Consider the following 25,613-nt stretch of genomic DNA (forward strand, 5'->3'; position numbering starts at 1 on the left):
CAAAAAATAAATATATAAAAAATAAAGTGCCCTGGCAGTTTAATAAATGTGATTAAAGTGAAACCTGTTGGACTCTGAGTTTGCAGAGTGATGCTGCACAGTGTACAAAAATTATTTTAAGCACTACACCATTTGGGGGGATAGTATATTGGCCATAGTTTTCCCCCATTCCCAACATTCCTATGCTTATGAACCCAATTACCATAGTATTTGAACAAAATACTTGTATTTTTCTTCCTTCCCAGCACCCTCAAGGTTATCCAAATGGCAGTGGTTTTGTGCATGTAACTTACACTATGGGCAGTTTCCTTGAAAGTTACCACTAAAAGGTGGCAAGAAGAAAGTAGAGGGCTCACCCCTTTGTTAATTATTTTTATTTGATTTGCTATAAATAATTATTAAACACCATTAGTGACAAGGAATAAAGTTCACATCTGTTAACAATTGAAAATGGAATGTACAAACAATTAAGACCAAACAACGCTATTAGTGACACGATCCTCAAAGCACACGACACACACTGAAGTTCAGCTCTTAATGAGAGTTAGAAACTCTTCCCGAGTCTTTGGGTCTTCCCGGAACACACCCAACATCGTGCTGGTCACAGTTTTGCTGTTCATTTTCTGTACCCCTCGCATTACCATACACATGTGTCTACAAAACAAGACAACAGAGGTGGCTTAAAGAAATAGACAGTTGCTGGTTTGGTTTTTAAAGTCAAAAGCAGGCCAAAAAATTAAATCTGATTATACTGAGTTCACAGCTACCAACTGATCCAAAGATCACTTCTTAGACAAATGTGACCGAAAACTTTTATTTATGTTTCTTAGTCATATAGCTCTTATTCTTAGCAGTGGTTGAATCTTTGATGCATCTAGCAGAAGGGGAAACAAGGGAATTTTCTTCCTAGGTGAAAATAATACAAGGGGTCCACAGAAATAAAAACAACTTCTGGATAAAAAGAAATTCAGAATTCTCACCTGCTCCATCTGTAGGACCCAAACAGCACAATATTAGCTTAGGTATTTGGAGAAATACTGAAGTATGCTGGTGTAACCAGGCAGAATCCAGGGAACAGTGATCCCAGTGCGTGTAAGCAACCTGGTGAAGCTGGACAGCCTGCACTGCACAGAGCTCATGTCATGTCAGAAGAATGGACAAGATGTGTGCAATTCTCATCATTCATTCTAACTTAAAGAAGTTTCTTCAGGTGCCCTTTAGACCCAGTTTTAGCTCCATTTTTTAAAATGTGTGACAAAATATTAGGAAAAGTCTGCTTGGAGCAACAAAGAGCCAAAGAAGAAATCAAGAGAAGACATAAAATGCTACTGGTTGCACAAATCACCACGCTTAGACTGATGACTCCCGACACCCCCACCATCCCCATTGAAAACAAAACAAAACCAGTCTCCCGTACTCTGGTTCCTGTATCGGCCACACAGCAAATGCAAGAGGTAAAAAAAAAAAAAAAAGAAAGCTTCAGGTCAGAGACAGAAAACGTGACAGTGTCGATGATGTGGCATCACCTGGTGCTGGAAAAACAGAGCAGCACTAAATACCATTTCCGTGCACCACGATGACATCATTAAGGACAAATATGGACTTACGTTGCTTCAACCACCACCCCAACTCCAGCAGGCCGCAAGGCTTCTGTGATTGCTACGGCAATTTGTTTCGTCAGCCGCTCTTGAACTGTGGGGGTGACAAGAAGCTCCGTTGAAGAGTCTGACGCAGCGGTCTTTAGAATATTCATTGTCTTTAGAATATTTGGAATCTTAAAAAGCAGACTTCTGTGAGGCATCAGAACCAAGACACACCAGCTTTTACCAGTTTGCTTTGTCTGCCGCCCACAGGAGACAGCTGTTCCATTCCCTCATCTGCAGGTCAGCACCACTGCAGGGAGTGGGTAAGAATGACAACTGTCTCTTAGGCGTGCGGAAGACCAACTGATGACAAGCACCTCCATGCAGATGAATAAATAGCTCGCGACAGGATTAACAAGAGCACTAAACCCAATTATTGAATTGTATGTAAAGCTGAAAACCAAGAATCTAACCTAAACAATGCAGTCCCTGTGCTGAATAAAAAATTCGCCTTTGAAAACATATTAAAGTGTTCACGGCAGCATCGCATCTATTTGAAAACTGACAAAATTTTCAACTACCTATTAGAGCAGGGATTGGTTAAATCAAGCCCCAGCACAGCCGTACAATGGAATGCTAAACAGCCAGCAAAATGAATAAGATAGTTACATGCATGTGGGAAAAAAATGTTTGATTTGTTAAGTGAAAAAAAAAATAGGGGAAAAAAGTGAAGCCCATTACATACAATATGAGCCCATTTAAAAATATAATAAATTGATTTTAAAATGTTGGTAGATGCACAAAATATGAAGGAATGTGCAAATACAACAATGATTTCTTCTGGAGGCTTGAAATACTGCAGACTTTCCCTTTCTAGGTTATATTCCTATGAGGTTTTGACTTTGGTAAGTCATATGTATTACATGTGTAATGAGAACAACAAAAAATACTTTTTCCTTAAGAAAAACAAAGTTTTTCTGTAAATAAAAGTTTAAAAGTTTACCTTGTAATCGTCTACTATAGATTTCTACAATCCTAGAAAAGAAAGAATTGTTTTAGTTAATCATAAATTTGTTTGAAGTGGAATTGGCAAGCCTTCCTCAAAAGACCAAAAGGACTTTATCGAAGCAATTGTAGGGTGTGGGCAGGAGATTAATGCTTCTAAGAGGAGGAAAGATACAAAAACTACATGGAAATGAGAAGTGGGAGGGTCCTGAGGAAACCATCAAGTATGACACAGAGTGGCAGTTCCCTATGTCCCCAAAGAGAGAGAGAGAATTATGTGCATATTCGCTTAGGAAAAACACAATGATTTTAGAGGTCCGAAGTCATCAATTTCAGGCCAAGTCTCAAGTGTTCTAATTAATCATATTGTTTAATCAGAGCTTCAAGTTCAAGTTAAAAATAAAAAGACTATTTGTTAATTAATAGCAGGCCATTGTCAACTACTGTACCCACTAAACCTATTAGGATAATCAGATTAGAACTGAACAGACTTCAGACATCTCTTTATAAGCTACATCTATATAAGCACTCGGTATGATTAACTCCCCAAAATAAAAACCTCCTGATCTTGGCTTATAACACAATCTGTCAAGTGACGGATTTTCCCCTTTCAACATCTTTCACTCTAGTCGTGAAATGTAAAGATGGCCACATGAATTACCTATTCGAGGATAACAATTCACATTAAGGATCTTTTCTTTAAAACGTGGCCTTTTAGTCATGAATTTGGACTCAATTTAAGGATCACTTCACCTAGGAGGCATTTTATGGCTCTTTCCCACGGCCCCACTCCCCCCCACTATAATGCTCAGATAAAATTGAAAAGTTGCTCCTTTATACCCATTATAGCCAAAATACGCTGCTCTGTTTACCACTCAAACTGAAGGCAGGAGCCACCCTGATTCTTCTTCATGTTTCTGGTTGGTTTATACCATTGGATGAATACAATTATATATTTTTGATTTTGAACAAAAACCTGAGGAAGGATGATGTTCAAGCTCCTGGATAGGAAATATGCCTTATTTCTTCTAGGTCAAATCTCTATATATGACTTCTCATAGCTTTCCAGGTGATTAATTTCTGTTGTATGAATAAGAGATGCCATTGATTTAAAAATTAGTAATGTCTTCCTTCTCATAGTCATCATTTCGTTCTCTCAAGTAGAATTTCAGGTACATTAGACAATAGTGGCAATACTGGGCACTCATATTTTGCTCTATACTTTAATAGGAATGCCTGTAACATTTTACTATCATCGATGATACCTGCCGGTTGCTGGTAAATAGCCACTCTCAGGTCAAAGAAAGGCCATTCACACAGATCTTTATTGAGTGCCTTCTACGTATATGATTATGTGATGAACAGGGTCCCTATGCTTAGAGAGTTTATAATTTATTCCTGGTTTATTCGGTTTTCATTTTCAAGTAAGCAGAAGGCGTTGAATTTCTGTCTTCTCAGCATTAAAGATAATCATATAGCTTCCCTGAATTTAAAAAAAAAAACTATTTGGCCCTCTTTCTTTAAGATAATGTGTTGAGAGGTAGTTGTTGAAAAGAGTTCTAATTTAACACTAATATTCATCTGCCCTTTTTTTTTAAGACTTTTAAAATTTATTTATTTGACAGAGAGAGACACACAGAGAGAGGGAACACAAGCAGGGAGAGTGGGAGAGGGAGAAGCAGGCTTCCTGCGGAGCAGGGAGCCCGATGCAGGGCTCGATCCCAGGACCCTGGGATCATGACCTGAGCCGAAGGCAGACACTTAACCATCTGAGCCACCCAGGTGAACCTCATCTGCCTTTTAATATTGCCATTGGCAAACAATCATCAGTCTAATTGCTGTTACCTTGTAGGTAATGTTTTCTCTGCAGCTGCTTTTATGATATTTCATTATGTGTACTCTGAGGTTTTCTATGTTGTGTCCAGGTGGGGATTTAATTTTTTGTGTTGTTTGGGATTCATTCAGGTTCCTAAATCTAAAGACTGATTTTTTTGCACGTGCTTCAGAAACATTTTCAGCCATCACCTTCTCTAATATTGCACCTACCCCATGGCCTCTGTTACCTCCAGGAATTTCAATTAAGGATACATTTGACCTCCTCAGTCTTCCACATCTCTTACGTTCTCACCCATATTTTCCACCTAGCTCTGAATACAATTGCTTCAGACCTTTCTTCCAGTTCACTATTTTTGGCTGTGTCTAAGCTGCTGTCGATCTTTTTGTATTTATTTGTATTTATTTATTTGAGAGAGAGAGAGCACACGAGCCGGGGGAGAGGCAAAGGGAGAAGGAGAGAGAGAATCCTCAAGCAGATTCCCCACTGAGTGTGGAGCTGGATGCGGGGCTTGATCCCAAGACCCTGAGATCATGACCTGAGCTGAAATCAAGAGTCTGATGCTTAACTGACTGAGCCACCCAGAAATGTGACTGTATTGGGCTTCAAATCCAATTTTCACTTTTTTTTCGAGATTTTATTTGGTCCTTTTTTTCCCAGTCTAATTCTAAAAGTTTATTCCTTTGCCAAACTTTCTGTATTCTTTTTTTTAAAGATTTATTTATTTATTTTTAAAGAGAGAGGTGGGGGGAGGGAGAATCCCAAGCAGACTCCCCACTGTGTGGAGCCAGACATGGGGTTCGATCTCATGACCCTGAGATCATGACCTGAGCCGAAATCAAGAGGCACCCAGGCGTCCCTCAGGATTCTTATTTTCTAACATATTTGTTGTATGTTCTGTGTCTATTAGCTCCAGCCTCTGCCCTCTTTGGCCATTTGTTTCAGCTGACTCTGACTCATGGTGGCTTTTCTTTTACTTTTGGTGAATTCATGCTCCTTGGAATATCATTTGTGGGAATTCTCTGAAGCCAAAATAAAAGTGCATCAGAGAATGAGCACTTGTTTCTGCTGGGTGCTAAAAGGCTACCTCCTTGGCAACATTTTTAATTATTGCCCTGGGTTTTCTGAAGATCAAACATGGTGATGTGAATTCTGAGCCTAAACCCTTGTGAATACATGGCTATGTGTTCTTTTTCCTGCTCTCCCCAGAACAAAGCTAACAGGTAATATCTCTCCCAATTTGGGGTGGAATAGGAGGACAGAACCCTGCCTTTGACTCCAGTGCTGACTAATTCTTGTGAATTCTCACTGGAACTGCCTTACATTTTCCCCAACGTTTGAAATGTTCATACACATTCTATCTTAGTAAGCTATACTAGGAGGGATATCATTACTATCTAGTTTACCATAGTCCCAGAATCAGTAGTTCTTAATTTTAATCTAAGCCATTTCTGTATTCTTGGAATAAATCTCCCTGGGTCATGATGGAAACAGTACTTGAACCTGTTAAAGTAGGAGTTAATATTTAGGATTTTTCAAATATATTCATAAGTGGGATTAGTCTATCACCTTTTTAAATGCTAGTTTTATCAGACTTTTGTCAGAGACAGGCAGCTTCATCAAATTAATTGTGTAGCTTTTCAGGTTTTTCCATGCTCTTGAATAATTTAAACAACACTGGAATTAGTGGTTACTTGGAGGTTGTCTATTAAATTGATCATCCACCCCTTTCCCTACCACCCCACTCCCAACATTAATTTGACTTTTTCCAATGGCTACTAATTTATCCAAGTTTTCCAACTCTTGGCTCATTCCCTTCTCTCTCCATCTTTTTAAACTTATTCATAAAGATTTAAAGTTTCTAAAGCATATTTCTGGTTACATAGCCTCTCATTTCTAGGTGTATTTCTCCTCTCAATCAGACTGCTAAGCAATCTATGGTATATGATCTTTGGGATTTATGTTTTCTATTCTTTTTTAAATTTTCTAATTTAATCATTTTATTTTTCTTACTTCTTTCCTATTTGTCCTATTAAGCTTGCTTTTTCTTTAAAAAAAAATATTGAATGTTTAGTTTATTTGTTGGGTTTCTTATTCAATAATGAAAGCGTTTGTGGCTATAAATTTATTTCCAAAGCACAGGTTTTTTAAAAATTTCAGCTTTACTGAGGTATAATTGACAAAGATTTTAAAGACAAAGTGTACATTGTGATCTAACATACGTATACATTGGGGAAAAAAATCCCCCATCTAGTTAATTAATACACCCATCACCTCACATATTTATCTTTTTTCCCCCCAGTGAGAACAATGAACATCGGAGTAGAGCTATTTCTTTAATATCCTATCTTCACTTCCTCTGGATATATACCCAGAATTAGGATTGCTGGATCATATGCTAGTTCTATTTTTAATCTTTTGAGGACTCTCCATACTGTTTTCCATAGAGGCTGCATCAATTTACATTCCTACCAATAGTGTACAAGGGTTCCCTTTTTTCCACAGCCCCACCAGAACTTACATTGTCTTTTTGATAGTACTGTAGCCATTCTAATAGTTGTGCGGTGATATCTCATTGTGGTTTTGATTTGCATTTCCCTAATGCAATTAATGAAATTAAGCACCTTTTCATGTATCTGTTGGGCATCTGTATATCTTCTTTGGAAAAATGTCTATTCAGTTCCTCTGCCTATTTTTTAATTGGATTGATGCTTTGCTATTGAGTTGTACGAGTTCTTTATATATTTGCACATTAACCCCTTACCAGATAGGTGATTTGCAAATATTTTCTCCCTTCTGTAGGTTGCCTTTTCATTTTGTTGATGGTTTCCTTTGCTATGAAGAGGCATTTTAGTTTGATGTAGTCCCACTTGTTTATTTTTTATTTTGTTGCTTTTATGTTTGGTGTCAAATCATCATCAAGACTAATGTCAAGAAGTTTACCCCCTATGTTTTCTTCTAGTTTTATGGTTTCAGGTCTTATATTCAATCACTTTTTAAGTCGATTTTTGTGTATAGTATATGAAGGGAGTCCAGTTTTTAAGTTTTATTTATTTTTAAATTTTATTTATTTGAGAGTGAGTGAGCAAGTGCACAAGCAGGGAGAGTAGCAGGCAGAGGGAGAAGCAGGCTCCCCACTGAGCAGGGAGCCCTACGCAGGGCTCTATCCCAGGACCCTGGGATCATGACCTGAGCTGAAGGCAGATGCTTAACCAACTGACCCACCCAGGTGCCCCAAGTTTATTTTTTAGTAATCTCTACATCGAATGTGGGGCCAAACTCATGAACCAAAGAGTCAACTACATCAGCTTAGTCACACGCTCTACTGACTGAGCCAACCAGGTGCCCCCCAAAACCATTTATTAAAGATACTATCCTTCCCTTATTCTTCCTTTGTCATAAATTAATTGGCCATATATGCATGGGTTTATTTCTGAGCTCTCTATTCCATTCCACTGGTCTATGTATCTATTTATATGGCAATGCCATTCTGTTTTGATTATTACAGCTTTGTAATTTAGTTTGAAATTAGAAAGTGTGAAGTCTCCAGCTTTTTTGGTTTTTCTCAGGATGGCTTTGACTATTCGGGGTCCTTTGTGGTTCCATACAAATTTTAGGATTGTTGTTTCTATTTCTGTGAAAAACACCATTGAAATTTTGAGAGGGATTGCATTGAATCTGTAGATTTCTTTAGGTAGTATGGACATTTAATCAGTATTAATTCTTCTAATCCAAGAACATGAGATATCTATTTGTATCTTCTTCAATTTCTCTCATTTAATGTCTTATAGTTTTCAGTGTACAGATCTTTCACCTGTTTGCTAAAATTTATTCCTAAGTATTGGTGCAATTGTAAATAGGATTGTTTTCTTAATTTCTCTGACAGTTTGTTATTAATGTGTAGAAACACAACTAACTTTTGCATATTAATTTGTATCCCTTAACTTTATTTATTAAGGTTATTTGATATGATTGCCTATCATATCAAAGGAATTTAAAAGAACTTTAACTTCCAAAAAGCTCATTTTTAAAAATAGTTTTGTATTAATTTCAACTATTCTTGTTACACAATCGCCTATTCTTTTTTTTTTTTTTTTTTAAGTTAAAGTTTGCCTTTTGGCCAAAATCCTATTACTGTGTTTTGTATAAATTTTTGCCCATCCCTTTTTTATTCTGTTTAGTTTTTGCTAGTTTTAAATGGTTTTGGGGGGCACCTGGCTGGCTCAGTCAGTAGAGTGTGTGACCAACACTGAGAGGTAATTAGTGTTCCACTCACTTCTTTCAGGTTTGTCAGTTTCTCTATGCATTTAGTCCACTTCCTGTTTTCTGTTTTGAACCAATTTGACCAAAAAATTTAAAAAAGATTCATGACCACTTTTATTATACAAAGTTCCTCAATATAAGAGGGCCAATCTTGTCTCCTTTGATAAATTTTCCTTTCTATTTTTAACTTTTATAATTTTTTTTAATAAAGGGGACATAATTAGGTGTTGGATTTAAGTAGACATCTTATCTGAATTGCCCACTTATTGGTCTTATAAAATCTATGCTAGGTCCTCTGTTTCCTTTGTTGCATTATGCTTTCTCTCCTCTTTTTCCTCCTCTGGCAACTAGGAAAGTTATCTGGTAGCTCCTTTGCAGGTGGATGGTATAATTTAACCCTTGCAAATCTTAATGGTATTTTTGATGTCTTCATATAACTTGACTTATCACCAGGCTGCAAAGTCTCAACTATGGTTAGAGCAAAGAGCAAAAAGCAGCAGGAGGTGGAGGTGGACCACAGTGGGACTTTTCAGCTAAAGTAAGGAGTCTGAACTTTATCTTAAAAGCTATGGGGAGCTACGAAGGAGCAGCATCATCAAATCCACACTTTAGAAAGTACATCCTAGCAGTGTATGAGAACAGATTTAAAGACACTGAGAGATCAGAGACAAGGAGGAGTTCAGAGTTTTATAATGCATAAAGAACATAAGAAAGGCCCAGCAGAGAGTGGCAGCAAAGATGGCAAGAAGGCAGCATGGTAACAGGAGGGAAATGGGGGTGCTGCAGGAGGTCAGTGAGCATACAATGGCAATGGATGGATTCTTTCTCACTCCTTGCACCAAAATACATTCCAGATGGAGCAAAGAGTTAAACATAAAAATAAGACCATAAAAATAACCCAAAAACATGAGTTTATGACTACATGAAAGTTTTAAAACTCCTTTGTGGAAAAATGATATTTTAAAACAAAATCAGAAGACAAATGACAAGCCTGGAAAAATTATTTGCAGCACCTGACCTAACTGGTTTAACATTCAAAGAGGTCATACAAATCAGTAATAAAAAGATAAGCAATCCAATAGAAAAATTAGCAAAGCTAACTAAAAGCAGGACGTTTCTATAGGGATTCAAACTCTACTAAAGAAATGCAAGTTTTAAAAAAATACATTAAAATACCAGGTACCTTTTTCCACTTATCAGTTTGGGGAAGATTGAAAAGTGTGATGAAACCCAGTGTTGGCAAAAGTGGAGAAACACACACCCTTTGACCATATAAACTGATATGCTTTTTTTTGGAGAGCAATTTGGTAATATCAAAAATTCAGCTGCCCTGAACCCTGCAATTTAATTCCAGTAATTTACAATATATAAAACATATTCACAAAAGCATTTTTCCCCTTTTTGACAATAGTCTCAAACTATAAACTATACTTCTATCAAAGACTGTTTAAATGAATTATATTAAACAATTAAAGAAATACTATGTAGCCATTAAAATGAACTCAGACTTTTTGGACTAAAAGATGTCCAAGGGATTTCAAAGTTTTTAAATTAAAAATACCAACAAGGGGCGCCTGGCATGTGACTCTTGATCTCAGGATGTGAGTTTGAGCCCCATGTTGGAATTACTTTAAAAAAAATTAAAAATTAAGAAACAAACAAAAAGCACAAGTTGTAGTATAGAATGTGGGGTATGATCTCCCTTTTTTATTCTGTTTAGTTTTTGCTAGTTTTAAAGAGCTCTGTGTTTGTGTTTGCAAAGAAATTTTCCAGAAGGACAATCTCTAGTCAAGAGACAAGAGATCTCTAGATTTCATGTTGAGGAATGGAAATAGAAAGGAAGGCTTTCCCTTTACTCACTCATTTGTATTTAAGCTTAATTGGTAAGTATGTTACTTTTATAATAGAGGAAAAAAGAATGTTCCCCTTGTAATCTAATGCCCACCCTATCTTTCCAGCTATTTTGCAGTCATCCCTGCCTAAATCTCTTATTTCTACCAATTAATCTCTCCCTATCCACTGGAATATGGCCTTGTGCCTACCCTCTTATTTGCCTTTGCTTATTATGTATTAACTATACCTAAAGGAATTTCTCTTTCATTTAGAATTCTGCCCAGCCTTCCACCTCTCGGTCTCTTCAACCCTGCCAGGCCACAGTCCTATTGGCTCCTCTGAACTCAGAGCTCCAAACCAGGCATTTCAGAGGTACCTGCTGCCTCACACTGTCCACCCTTCTTGAAGGCAGTGGCTGTGTCCTTTCCAGCAGCCATCGTAGCTGACACAATACCCTTTCACAGTCGATGCTCAATAAGTAGATTAACCATGGCTATCCTGAGGCACTTCAGTTCTATATTCAAGATTTAATTATGTTCACTCAGTTATTCTAAGGCAAGAAAATGAATATATGTTCAATGCCTTTTCAGCAACAAAAGGACCCTTTTTTAAAGATTTTATTTTTTTAAGATTTATTTAAGTAATCTCTACACCCAACATGGGGCTTGACCTCATGATCCTGAGATCAAGAGTCGCATGCTCCTCTGACTGAGCCATCCACGGACCCCAACAAAAGGAATTTCTATTCAAACTACATTTACTCTAGACTTCTACTAGAGTTAAACCAGATCAACTCACTTCTGGCATTTTCTTGTTACTTAAGGCTTTACTGTTTGATATTTGACTTCCCTGGCACTGAAAGGTCATTCGTTTAAAGGCAAGCATATAACAGACTTCACATACAAGATTAAAATGAGCAGTGAAGTTTTGCTAAGACATCCAGCTTTCTTTATTACTCTTCATTCCCTAAATATTCCTACTTCTTATAAGAAATAAGTGGTTGGATAAAATCTTAGCCTTCTTTCCTGTTTAATAGATCCTTCAATCAAATTTTTTACAAATATCTGAAAGTAACATACACTCTGTTCTTTGGTTTAGTGTTCCTTTTTTTTTTTTTTTAAGTTTTAATCCCATTAGCATAAGGACAAATCCCCATGCTAATAATCAACTCCTTTGTATTGTTTCATAAAAGCTTAGTTATTAGAGATCTTTCCATTTCACTAGGAAAGGAAGTAACTAAAGATTATTCCTTTCTACCCCTAAATTACCATTTATTCCAAGGTCTCACTGGATTACTCAAGAATCCATTTCCATAGTATTACCCATGGGCTACACAGCATGGTCTTCTAGAGAAGGCTACTTACATTTAGACCAAGGCTTAATATGGTTTACCAAGCTTCCTTATAATGTGAAAACTATCCACTACATACCTTTCACATATGGACAGTCTGTTAAAAGCATCAGCAGTGCCAGAATTTCCATATAGGAAAAGCATAGAGTTAGCAATCTTGCTGGAAGGGAGCATGCCACAGGGCTGTGCCTAAAGCTAGGTTTACAGGGCAACCACACTGACTTTACTTAGACTGCGTCTTATAAAACAGTAAGAATAACCAATTTCAGTAAAGACACTTCCGTTCACAGTTGACATGACTTTATTTATCATTTAGGAGTAAGTTATTAGGGAGGGGGTTGCTAAGAGAAATTATACTAGGATTATTTTCTGCCATCACCACCAATACCCTTTTTTCAGCCACCCCTTGGCATTGCCACTGGGTACAGATCACTGAAAAGTGGTGAGATGTTTCTCAATTTGTGTTAAGAGCCTTTCTGCAGTGAAGCAGTTACAGTTATGATATAAAAACATCTTTTCATGGTACCAAGTAGCCCTGTCTGATGGAGAGAGTGCTGAGCAGGAATGAGGTCAGAAACTAGGGAAGTTAAATTTCTCTCCTCTACCTACTCTCTCCTTAATCCACAGAGGAAATGAGTGAGAAAGTGGAAGTGAAAACAAAGTAAAAAGAAGAGCTGTGGAGAGCAGCTATCAGGCTGACAGGGTGGTTTTTACAGATTCCAGCACAGAACTGAAAAAGAGCTGGACCACCATTTCAGGACTGTGGTGAATCCCAGTGTCTACGTGGAGAAGCAGCAGGAACCCATCAGAGCCATTGTATAGTTAGTTGGTCACAAAGATTCATTTATTCCAATTTTGATACAGTCACTATAACCTCAAATTATCCACACCTAGCTTGGTTTATTTTAAAGGGTGAGGGGCACTTGACTATATGTTCATCACCTATTCCCTCATTGTGTTCTTTTTTTAAAAAAATTATTTTATTTTTTAAGATTTTATTTATTTAAGAGAGAGTGAGGGAGAGAGAACGTGCACAACAGAGAGCACAAGCAGGGAGAGGGAGGAGCAGACTCCCCTGCTAAGCAGGGAGCCAGATGTGGGGCTCGATCCTAGGACCCTGGGATCAGGACCTGAGCTGAAGGCAGACGCTTAACCAACTCAGCCACCCAGGCGCCCTTCACTCATTTTGTTCTTAATTCTCTCTCAACACACACACACACACACACACACACACACACACACACACCTCCTAGCATTTCCCCATACCCAGGACTCACTAACTCTATACAAAGAAATTACAAAAAAAAAGAATATTTAGGGGCAATAAAGTATTGGTGACTGAGCCTATCAGAGATATATGAACACATCCTCAAGTTGATTTCCAGTTAAACATAGATGACCATACTTGTCCATTACTTCTCCTTCCTAAAGCTGAAATAAAAATAGTAGCAAAGGAATTTTTTAAAAGGCATGAACCCACAGGAAAGAATGGGAAAGAAGACTGTATTAGAAAAGAGAGAAATAGGAGAGTAACTATTGTTTCAGAATATTGCTGAGAAAGCCAAGAAAGGCACAGCACAGTCTCGTGTCTGCAGAGGTAAAGAAACCAGAAGTGAATGAATGGCCCTGCAGGACCCCCGAGAGATGCCCGGAGATACCCAGGTGCAGTGGGGTTGAGACCCCCAACAGTAGTTTGATTAAAAGTCTGAAAACAGTGCAGTGCGATGAGACCCCTGCGCAAGTTTCCTCTTCCCACCAGTTAACTAAACCACCCTTAAGTATGGGGGCTGGACTGAACACACCCTCGGATCCTTTCTAGTCAAGGAAAGCTCTACAGAAAAGGGTATGAGCTAAGACTTTAAGGATGTGCTGGTGGAAGAGGGTTGGAAGGTATGGGAGGAAGGCAGTGAGGGGTGAAAAGAAAAGGGATTTGTGTTTCAGGTCCTCCAAATATGTTTGTCTCTGCAACCATAAATTTTAAGTAGCAACGTGACTTCCAAGTTAGATCCACACCAGTCAAGAAAGCCTTATGAGATTCTTGCCATATAAGGGCAGGTCCTACAAATCTGTTTTCCTATTCACCACACAGTCATACTTACCTCGCAAGTTTGCTGAGGCCAAGGACTTGCTTGTTAGGAAGGTAACCAATGTGAACCTTCAAAGAAGAGACAGAAATCACGACTTAAGTGAAAATCCCATGCTTCTTTGAAACAAAATAAGGAAATAAGGAAACAATACAGTATATGCATTATGTAATTCAACACAATGAAAAATGTATCTTTAAGATACATAGATTAAGACTGAGAAAATGAAGCACTTACAAAAACATTTAGAAAATTACATATATGCAGTAAAAGGAAAATATACATGAATGACTATTAATGAAATGACAAATTTGAAATACAGTCAGGTATTTCCTGGTGAAGTTAAACTCTTGATATAATTCTTAAAGTCCTTCTTCTATTGAGGGGACACACGCTCTAGAAAGTGCAAATTATCTTGTAACAAGATTAAAATATAGCCAGGAAAGCATCCTTAATTTTTTTTTAAGATTTTATTTATTTGTTTTGAGAGAGAAAGAAAGAGAGAGTATGAGTGGGGGGAGGGGCAGAGGAAGAGGGAGAGAGAGAATCTCCAGCAGACTCCGTGCTGAGCGGGGAGCCTGACACAGAGCTCGATTCCATAACCCTGAGATCATGACCTGAGCCAAAATCAAGAGTTGGTCTCTCAACTGACCAAGCCACCCAGGAGCCCCAGGAAAGCTTCCTTTAAATGGCTGAAACTGTAACTATAAATATTGCTATTCTACCTTAAAAATCCCACCCCGTTGCCCAGAAAAAGGGTCTCCATATTCTCTGTCATGCTTGGTGGCCTCATTTCCAAGCTGCTGGAGAACACTATCTTTCTGAAGGGAGATAAAGGACACAGCTACAAATGTGACTTGTCAAGACCTGGACCTTAAGACCTAAGTTCTTATAGGACCTACCTAAGGCCAAGCCAATTCTGTAATCTTAAAAGTCACTAATATCTCCTTTGTCCATGTTACCTCTCTTTGAGCCATGTATCAATTATGAGAAAACATTAGTTCTACAAAAAGGCTAATAAATGGTCATTTGTAGGCAATCAGTTAGCCTAATATAAAATCATAGATTGATTTGCATCATGGTTTGCCTGCATTTGTTGCATTGTTCAGCTAATATTTACTATACATGTAAATAATTGATCTAGTAGTAATTAATGATTTTTCATCTATTAGCACTTTGCTTTGAGAGTTTGAGAATACCAATTCATCACCTTCCTGGTCAGCATAAAGAGAAAGTAAAGTAGCACCTGAACACTGGGTATTTCAAAGAAAAATAGAGTTAAAACTTTCCTACAGAATTAGATCTTCTGTACCACTTGAAATTTTTATACTTATGTGCAAAGCCATACTTTATTGTTTGTATTATTTTTTTATCCTTCTGAAGATCCTAAGTCATTTAAATGTCGATTAGAGAAAATCCTCACGGAATAATATATTTTTTAAAAAGTTAGCAAGAACACAAACACAGAGATAATCATAGCAGAAAGTAACAGGATATAGTGGTGAGAGGCTGAGCACAGATCAAGCTCCTAGGTCTAACCCCAGCCAAATCACTAACTCCTTCTGTCCTCTTGGACCAATCATAGGCTTTCTGGGCCTAAATCCCTCACTTACAATAAAAAGTAATAAGATAAGCTCAAAGTTCCCCCCCTTCTTGAAAAACCTGAGCTCTGATGTCACATGGCCAGCATCATTAATTGTGGGATTGCCAGTCAGTGCATGCCTCTTGGTAAGATGGAATACAGAGCCATCAGCAACTCCATGAACTACTCTTAGTAAAAATGTTTAGCCTTCATATTAAGAAGTTTTAGATCTAGTCTAGTTTATAGGAAATCCAAAGGTTGAACGGAACAAATCCAGAAGGTGGGACACTCCGCAGGACAACTGGCCCAGTCTCTTCAGTAAGAGAACGTAGGGGTGGGAGGAAGGAACTACTTTTATAATAAGAGACTTAAGAAGCATTAACAACCCAAAGCAATGCAAATGTGTGACTCTTATTTGGATTCCGGTTTATTTATTTTTAAACATTTTATTTTTAAGTACTCTCTACATCCAACATGGGGCTCAAATTTACAACCCCGAGATCAAGAGTCACATGCTCTACCAACTGAGCCAGCCAAGTGCTCCTGGATTCTGATTTAAACAAACCAACATTAAGACAGTTGAGACAATTGCAGAAAGGTAAATATGGGTTAGTTATTAGATGCTATTTATGAATTACTATTAATTTTGTTTATAGTAGTGCTAGTGTGGATAAGAAAATATTTTAGAAATGTGTATTAATAATTAGTGATGAAGAGTCATGCTGTCTACAACATACTTTATATTCTTTAATATGTTGAAGAATTTACTGCTAACTTTTCAGGATAATAATCAAATCAGAGTTACAGTTCCTTAAAAATCCTTATCTTTTACAGACACATACTGGAAGAAATTATGGAAAAAAATAATATGATATCTAGGATTTGCTCCAAAATAGTCCAGTGGGAACTTATATATAACAAGATTGGTCCTTTACCAATAATACTGAAGTTGGTTTTAGGAAACATGGAACTTTATCATACTAGTCTTTCTATTCTTATATATTTGAACTTTTCTATAACAAAAGGTTTAAAAAAGAGAGATACCACTACATACACATCAGAATACTAAACTTAAAAAGACTGAAAGTGCCAAGTGTTGGCAAGGATGTGAAGTGACTGAGACTCACCTAAGAGTATATGAAGTGTAAAGTGGTACAACCACTTCGGAAAACTGAAGATCAGTATTTATTAAATTGAATATGCATATACTCCATGACCCTGCAAGTCCATTCCTAGGTATATTCCTAATAGAAATGCATGCATATATGCACCAAAAGAATGCTGGTAGCAGTACTGTTTGTAAGAGGAGAGAGGGAGAGAGAGGACAATGTAAATAGCTACCAAGAACAGAATAAACTGTGATATGTTTGTACAACGAAACAATATACAGCAACGAAAATAAGCTACAATGACAGGCAATAACATCAATGACTTTTACAATGTGGAACAACAACAACAAAAAAGCCAGACACAAAAGATTTCATGCTGTAGATTCTTTCCATTTATAAGTTGAAAAACAAGAAAAATGATCTATAGTGTTTGAAATTGATATACTGGTTACCTGTGGGGACAAGGGATGGGCTAGGGATTAAAAAGGGCATAAGATGAGCTTGCAGGATAGTAATAATGTTCTAGTTCTTCATCTGTGAGGTAGTAAGGAATACTTTTATAATTTGTGCATTTTCTATGTTTTACTTTATAAAAAAGTGAAAAAATACTTTAACAAAAAAAAAAGTGAAGCAAATGTTAACACATTAAATTTAGGTGATAGGTATATAGGTACTCGTAACACTATTTCCTATAAGTCTTCTGTTTAAAAACGATTACTAAAAAGTCAAAATAAAATAAAATTATAATGGGGGAAGGACAGACTACTCTTGGTCATAAATCCACATGTTTTCAAAGGGATGTTTAAGTAAAACAAGCTAGATAACATTATCTAGTTTGCATTAGGTTCATTTCTCCTAATACAGAAAAGGTTGGAAACAAATTAAATCCACTAATACTATGACCTCTGCCACAAGAAATTCTGCAATCATTGCTGCTCATGCCATATTATACAATAGTATAACTTGGATCAAACATTATTTAGTCAAAATAAAGAGCAAAGGTTTTCAGAGACTGCAGCAGCTACCTAAAAAAAAAAAAATGAAACTTTAATCTTATTATTTTAACCTATTAACATGGTATTTACTATGAAATGTTTGCCCTGAGGACTTTCTGCTACATTGTTTTTGTTTTGTTGGTTTCTTTCCTTTCCCTTTTTTTTTTAGATTTTATTTATTCATTTGACAGAAAGAGCACAAGCAGGCAGAGCGGCAGGCAGAGGGAGAGGGAGGTGTAGAGGGAGAGGGAGAGGGAGAAGCAGGCTCCCTGATGTGGGGCTTGATCCCAGGATCCCGGAATCATGACCTGAGCCAAAGGAAGATGCTTAACGGACTGAGCCACCCTGGCACCCCTTGTTTTGTTAGTTTCAAGCTATTAGATTAGTTAGGTTGATAAAGAGTAAATGTTTATGTGTACCTCTACATATCTGGGATATTAGGAATTAGCAGGTGATGATCTTAAATATAATAATCCTAATTTTAAAATTTTAATGTGCTTTTTAAAATTCCTAGGGAACAGAGAAAAACTTACCTTTCCAACAAATGGAACTAGATGATGCTCACACATGGAAAACATATCTATGTCCTTCACAATCACCATCTCATCATGATCTTCATCAAATATAGCATCATTTAGGACATCTGAAATCAGAGGTTTGCTTTAGTAACATTTCCAATTTTATAGAAAGATACAGGGTAGAAAAACTAACAATCTCCATGGATAAATATAGACTGACAGTCAACAAAGACAAAACATTAATCCTAACTAAAATATTAAGGGAATGCAAATTAAAATTAGTTATTTTTCTCCCACCAAATTAGCAAAGTCTTTCTCTTTAAATGATGAAAAAATCCTTAGGATATAGTATTACATAACAAATGCAGGATTACAAACAAATGTGTTTGCTGCGTGACAGAAGGAGAAATTATGCAAAACAAAAGAGTGGCTATTTCTGGTGATGGAAATGAGCTGCTTTCACTTTCTTCCTTACATTTTCTTGTGCCTAACAGTTTCTCTAGAATGGATGTGTAGAAAACCATATCTGACTTCTGAGGCCAGAAGTCCTTAGCCATCTGACTTTGAGGTCAGATCTAGACACCTGTAAACTTGATATTTTATCTATCCCCTAAGTAATCTACTCTTATAAAATTTTCTAGTTACTGTATACAAGCATCAGAGTTAAACAGTTGCCTTCTTCCTTAAGGAAATAAATGCTACAATTTTTATGTATATGCCTGTCCAGATTGGATTTTGACCTCTGGATTCTGGTACATATGGCCAGACATATGACAGACATTTAGAAACAAAAAAGCTTTATTTTTATTTTTTTTATAGCTTTTGATTCATTTTTATTTTCAAAAAAGCTTTATTTTTAAAAAGTGCACTGATATCTGGACGTCTTGGCAGCCTACACACGTTCAAGACTCCAAGCTGTGTGATTTCAAGGATTTGGGGATACCCATCTACATAGTATGATGAGACAGAGGGGAGGAGGTGTGTTGAGGTTTGCAGCCACTTACGGTTATCTCCCCTCAGAAAGGCAGGCTGTGGAATGAGTCACAGGGAAGAAGTGCAAACGTCCACCCACACAGCCTGACCTTCAGTGGCCCCGCTGCTACTAGAATAGAGGCTCACAGATATTGAATCATCATTTAACCACAGTTATCATCCCCTGAGTCAGGCTGTTCAGAGATACATTTGATTGTGTAGTGGAAAAGTCATTAGTGTGGTCAACAAAAGTGAATATGCAGGGTTTAGATACACACAGACAAACACAACACTCCTGGTTGGAGAGGCTGATAAAATCCAGGGAAGAAAAGGCTCAGTGTCATTCTTGAAGTAAATACTTCTCCAAAAACAGTTTTCTATTCTGAATACTCTGCCCTAACCTTCAGTCATATTTCTGAAAGAAGTCTAAAAAATAGACCCTTAGTGCTACCCAAAATATCTTGGATTTCCCCAAGATTTTAAAGTCATACATAACATTAAAATCTTTAGTCACATAAGAAAAATTCTTGAAAGTAAAACAAACAAAATTATTTCTTAAAGAACAAAAGAGAATCATTGAAAAGCAGCATCCATTTGTTTTCTCTGGCAAAGAATGAGAGCATCCCCATTTCTAAGCTCTGACAACAACCATATGGCCCATGTTAAAATCTGGTCCTCAAGTTAGGCTAAGTTAGCATCTGGGTCCATCACTAACTAGCTATTGAACCTTCAGCAAAGTACTCTGTGCCTCAATCTTCTAAGCTGTAAAATGGGCATGAAAAAAGTGCCTACACTTTTCAGGGGCATCCTGAGGATTAAATGAGATAACCCACATGTGTTTAAAAGTGTGCAGCTGGAGTGAGTTGTAGCTATTGTTATTACTATTATTATAAGTAAGGTTGAGAGAGTCACTAAACTATGTGTCCCATGCACACGAATACACATCAGAATTTAAAAAGCAATAATTTCCTTCTAAGAGACCACAGAAAAGGAAAAATAGTAACTGCAGTGAGGAAACCTGGAAAAACACTACTTTATCCAAGTGATCCAGGTTAACTTTACGAGTAATAAGACATATTGATACCACGTAGCTCCTGGTATAATTCGATGAGAAGGGCACATCACCTCTGTAGTGTCCTTCCCCACGTGTATAACTGAGGTCTAATCACCAAATTGAGGGACATTCTGCAAAATATCGCAACAAGTACTTTTTTAAAAAGACATGGGAAGACTGAAGAATTGTCACGGATTAGAGGAAACTAAAGAAACATGAAAACTAAATGCAATGGAAAAACTAAAATCCACATGAGGCAGTAGTTTAGTCAATAGTATTGTACCAATATTAATTTTTTAAGGGATGAGAACTGTACCATAGGCCATATGAGATGTTAATATGCGAGGAAACTGGGGCAAGGGTATATAGATACTCTGTACTATCTTTGTAAGTATTCTGTACGTCGAATATTATTTCAAAATAAAAAAGTAAAAAAAAAAAAAAGGCAACAGGACAATGCCCATCAACTGGAATGTATAAACAATAGAGTACCACTCAGCAATAAGGTGGAATACATGTACTACTAATACATGTACTAATATGGCTGAATCTCCAAAGAATTATACAAAGTGAAAGAAGTCATATACATACATACAAAAAACTATGTATGAAATTCTAGGAAATAGAAGTATAAAGAGAGAGAGCAGACAGATGGCTTACCAGGGACCGAGGGATGGGAGACAGGATGGACTGCAAAAGGGTGGAATGAAACTTTTTTGGGTTATGGAAAGAGTCTATACCTTCATTATCCTGGTGGCTGTGCAACCGCATGTATTTGTCAAAATTCACATTGTACACATAAATTTGGTGAATTTTATTGAATTTAAGTTACCCCTTAATGGAGCAAACTTTTTAAAATAATCTTAAAAGGCTGTAGAATAACCTGCAACCTTTTGTGTAAAGAAAGTGGAAAGGGGGAGATATGAACATATACACATTTACATGCTTATCTTCAAAAAGAAACACTTGAAGAATAAATCAAGAAGCTAATAAAAATGATTAACCCATAAAGGACTAAGAAAGCAGGAGAGAAGAGATATGGATAGAAGTGAGACATCTTTAAACATAATTTGTTACACAGTTGACTTTGAAATCATGTAAATGTTTTACATACTGGAAATTAAACCAAAAAGAAAAAAACTAGTGACCCTCATAAGTCTTAATGCTTTGTGGTAATGGAGCAATATTATGTTGCCTATATCCCATTTCATAAAAGTGAACCCAGGCTATAAACTTGACCAGCCAAATCATTTTTCTTCAATAATGAAGTTTCCCCGCTATATTTATTTATGTTTTGCTCCAACATATCTGAAAGTTACCATCTGTGGCTAATAAGAACAAAACACTATCGCAGATTGTTTTAATTTCCTGCCTGTTATCAGCAGCGAGAAGGTAACCCTGGAAACAAGGATTTATGGCTTTCTATTTCCTACTGTTGGTCATAACCAACAAAGGAAACTGAAAGGGCCTCCAAAAGTTAAAGGTTTGTCTATTACAATGTCACACAAAGAAAAATGTAAAAGTATACCTTTCTCGCATCATTAATGATTAAGTAATGACAACAAATAACACTGCTGGACAGCCACCCCTTAAGTATTTAGTCCCCTCCTTAAAGTACAGTAAGTCAGGTCCATAACAAGAACCCAAGTTCCTATTTAAGCACCCTCTGAAGCAGTGTGCTTCTCAGACTCCCCCAGTGGGCTTGTTAAAACACAAACCACTGGACCCCAGTCTCAAAGTTTCTGATTTAGTAGGTCTGGGTGGGACTGAGAATTGGCATTTCTAACAAGTTCCCAGAAGATGCTAACGCCCCTGGTCTGGGGACCATACTTTGAGAACACCTGTATTAAAGTTGTATTCAATGTTTTGTGCTGCTACCGAAATCTTCGCATCTTCAAAATGCTCCTATTCAAACATAGTAATATAAGAAACATGGGCCTGCTTCTGCAAAGGTAAAAGGGGGCAAAATCTCTCTCCTGTGAGAGATTCCCCACAAAAGAAAAATTCTACCTAATGGAATTTCTTTTGAATGAATGGTAATAGGAATTAGCATCATCTAGGACGTTTGGTGATCAGCACCAAAAATTAGAGATCTCTGAAGAAGCCAGAATTTCACACCCCATGGACCTTCCTGGAGAACAGTGTTAATAGACAATGAAAGAAGGCTTGGAACACTGAATGTGCATCCATTCTAAGGGATAGGAAAGAGAATGGGGTATGCCTACCGATTTTAGAACTAAGACAGCAAAACACAGAGAGTGAGGGCTAAAAAGTCATGGAAAGCCTCTTTGCTCTTGGCTGGAATTAAATCAACTCAATGGATTAACAAAGACAAGCCTACCCTGACTTAGTGGAGAGAGGTCTGAATCACTGGCCCAAACCCTCCAATATCAGAGCTGCCCTCTACCAGCACAGAGTACTTACTTCATCACACCTCCTGGTACCACTGTCATGTGTATAATTTCTCCCAACCTTGGAGGCAGGCATTGTAGGTTAAGATTTTAAAGTTTCCACACAGTGCCCTATGTGCCATGCACAGAGACAGAATTAAACATAGATCTTCCATTTTATCTAATTAATATGTCAGTCTTTACCCTGTGAGTTTACTTTCTTAAGATAGATTTCAAAGAAAGGACTCCAAAGAAACTCATGTGGCCAAGGGAACAGAAGAATTATCATTGCAGCATTATTGGTAATAACAAAATTAGGAATTTAAATGTGCATCAGAAGAATGATTACACAATTTGGGTAGAGTCATACAATAAAATATGGCCCAGCAGTGAAAGTGAGTGAATCAAAACTGAATTTATTATTTCCTGAAACAATGTCCAATAAAAAAAGCAAGTATTAGAAGTAATAGAAGATACATACAGTATGATGCTTTAAATGAGCTAGAAGAAAAATTACATGTTCTTTATGGGCATACATATGAAATAAAAGTATAAAAATAGACATGAGGGTAGAGGTCAAATTCAGGATAGTGGTTAACTCTGTGGAGGAAGGGTAAGAGGATCAGAAAGAGGTATCTATGAAACTTCATCTATATTGTCAAAAGCAATTATAGCAAAATATTAAGAGTTGTTAAAACTAGATGAATGTTGGTTAAACTAATTCTTTGTGCTTTTCCTTGTATATTTGAGACATTTCATTAATTTAAAAAAATGTTATTGAGTTTTTCATGCACATGCTGGTGTTGTGGTTTTTTTCCTGAAAAAAAGCAAGAAACTGAGGTTACCTTTGCATAGAAGGTCTGGTGCTAGAGGCCAATTACACAGGAAAGACAGAGCCCGCTTCATACAATGCTGCAAACTCCTTCAAAAACCTCCCTAGATCACACTCTGCAATTAAAACAAAGGCTTCTTCTGCCCTCACTGTGGCATTAAAATATTTTGCATTCTACCCCCATTTGAAAAATTTGTCCTACAAATAAGGGCAATGTTAAAACAAATTAAAAGGAAGAAAATCACTATCTCTGCTTTCATTTCCATCATGATGGTACACCTCTTACTAGCACTTCCAACACTCACAGCTTCTTGCACTTAACAAGACAGAGCTAACATTTGTAAAACTTGGCCGAAATAAGCATGAACTCAAACATTCCACAGACTGACATAACGGTGGAAACTAAGATGATTTTAGACCACCATTCACACCATCTGCTGGAGTAGACAGAGGATACATTCCATGAACTTATTTCATAAACTGCAAGTTTGTCAGCAGGAAAGATCCAATGCGTTGCAGAGAAAAGTAAAAGTTTGGTTATTTTGGAAATTTTCATTCCTGTCATCCCTGGCAGAGATAAATTCCCATGTTGCTTGTAAGCACTTAAAATATAGCCAAGGGGCCCCTGGCTGGCTCAGTCAGTAGAGCATATAACTTCTGATCTCAGGGTTGTAAGGTTGAGCCCCACACTGGGTGTAGAGATTACTTAAAAATAAAATCTTTAAAAAAAATAAAATATAGGGAAGACAACATGGATGGATCTTGATGGCATTATGCTAAGTGAAATAAGTCTTAGTTCACTTGTGAACTCTTACAGAGGGTAGAATGGTGGTTACAAAGGGCTGGGAGGGTGGGAGAGATGGGGAGACGTTGGTCAAAGAATACATACTTCTAGGTAAAGATGAATAAATTCTGGGGATTTAATGCACAGCCGTCTTTTTTTAATGCATACTTTTTTAATATAGTTAATAATACTGTATTACATACTTGAAAGTTGCTAAGAAAGTAAATCTTAAATGTTTTCATCACAAAAAAGAAACAGTAATTGAGTGATGGGGAGGTGTTAGCTAACCTACAGTGGTAATCACATTGCAATATGTAAGTATATCAAATCAACTCATTGTATACCTTAAACTTACATAATGTTGCATGTCAATTATATTTCAATAAAACTGTAAAAAAAAATGTAGCCAAGGCTACTGAAATAAATGTACTGGCTGCCCTCAAAATATTACTGATATGCATGTTTTATTCAGCAAATAAAATACTGGAGAGCTATTCCCATCCTCTTAGCTGGGCTGGTCATGAACACAATGTCTGCTGTTGAGGCACATGTTTTCACATACGAAGTTATCTTTATTAACCAAAAGTTTTTCCTCATTACAACAGTAACGTTTGTTGTGGTTTATTTATAAGATACTGAAATACTGAAATGAGAAAATGGAAGTGCATAAAATTTCTCTACCCAGACACCATTACTTAACTGGCTCTTAGAAAATCACATAGTGGTTCAAAAAGTAGAATGGCAAATTAGAAGAAATGAATTTTAAAAGTCCAAAGACCCATGTTCTCATTTGAACTTTGTATAGATTGTGACCTGAGCTACAGGGTCCTCACAGGTAAGAGGATGGTTTTAGAGAAGGAATTTAACAGGACTCCTAGGTTCCTGGCTTGCACAACGCTAGGGGTGTTGGAAATCAATGCCAAATTACAACACAATTATCCTCCCACCCCCACTGATCGGTCACCTTTTGAGAAGTGCAAAGGCAGTGGCTAGCAGCTTACTGTACTGAGGTAGGGAAAAACACCTGTTTTAAAATACTCAGTTTTTTTTTTCATAGATAAAACTGAAGGCTGCCAATCCTATACATTATTAACTCTCAAAGTTATCCAAGCCTCCAAGCCTAAGGACTCCCAATCTAGTCTCAGTTTACTACTCTGAAAATTTGTGGTAGACAAAAATTAGAGCCTTAAAAGGCTATCTAAGGAAAGAAATAAGAGTGTATTCAAGGAGTCATTAAAAAAAAATAAAGATGCACACTTGCCAAATTTACTTTTTTAATTGGATAATTTTGTAACTCTTTCACAATCCAGCTGTTAAACTGTAAATGGAATTTACAAAACAGATGGTGGTAACAAGGTCTGGTTCACAGCAGTTCTAAAGAAAGAACACACCAATCTGATAAACTATCCATTTGCTTCAGAAGC

The 25,613-nt window shown here is 37.0% G+C and overlaps 1 protein-coding gene across 1 annotated transcript in view; it reads right to left on the reverse strand.

Moving 5' to 3' along the window:
* Positions 1-359: 359 nt before the first annotated feature.
* The window catches only part of GCH1 (GTP cyclohydrolase 1), a 45,284-nt gene continuing 20,030 nt past the window's right edge, over positions 360-25,613 (reverse strand). The window contains exons 2-6 of the mRNA XM_045900901.3: positions 18,173-18,282; positions 13,969-14,024; positions 2,587-2,618; positions 1,608-1,692; positions 360-654 (exon numbers count right to left, since the gene is read on the reverse strand). Of these exons, the coding sequence (XP_045756857.1) occupies positions 528-654; positions 1,608-1,692; positions 2,587-2,618; positions 13,969-14,024; positions 18,173-18,282 (410 nt within the window). The 3' untranslated portion in view covers positions 360-527. The remainder of the gene's footprint in view (positions 655-1,607; positions 1,693-2,586; positions 2,619-13,968; positions 14,025-18,172; positions 18,283-25,613) is intronic.

Source organism: Mirounga angustirostris, unplaced genomic scaffold (genome assembly GCF_029215605.1).
Source record: "Mirounga angustirostris isolate CCGP_5_RB_7025 unplaced genomic scaffold, mMirAng1.0.hap1 SCAF_9, whole genome shotgun sequence".
Lineage (NCBI taxonomy): Eukaryota > Metazoa > Chordata > Mammalia > Carnivora > Phocidae > Mirounga > Mirounga angustirostris.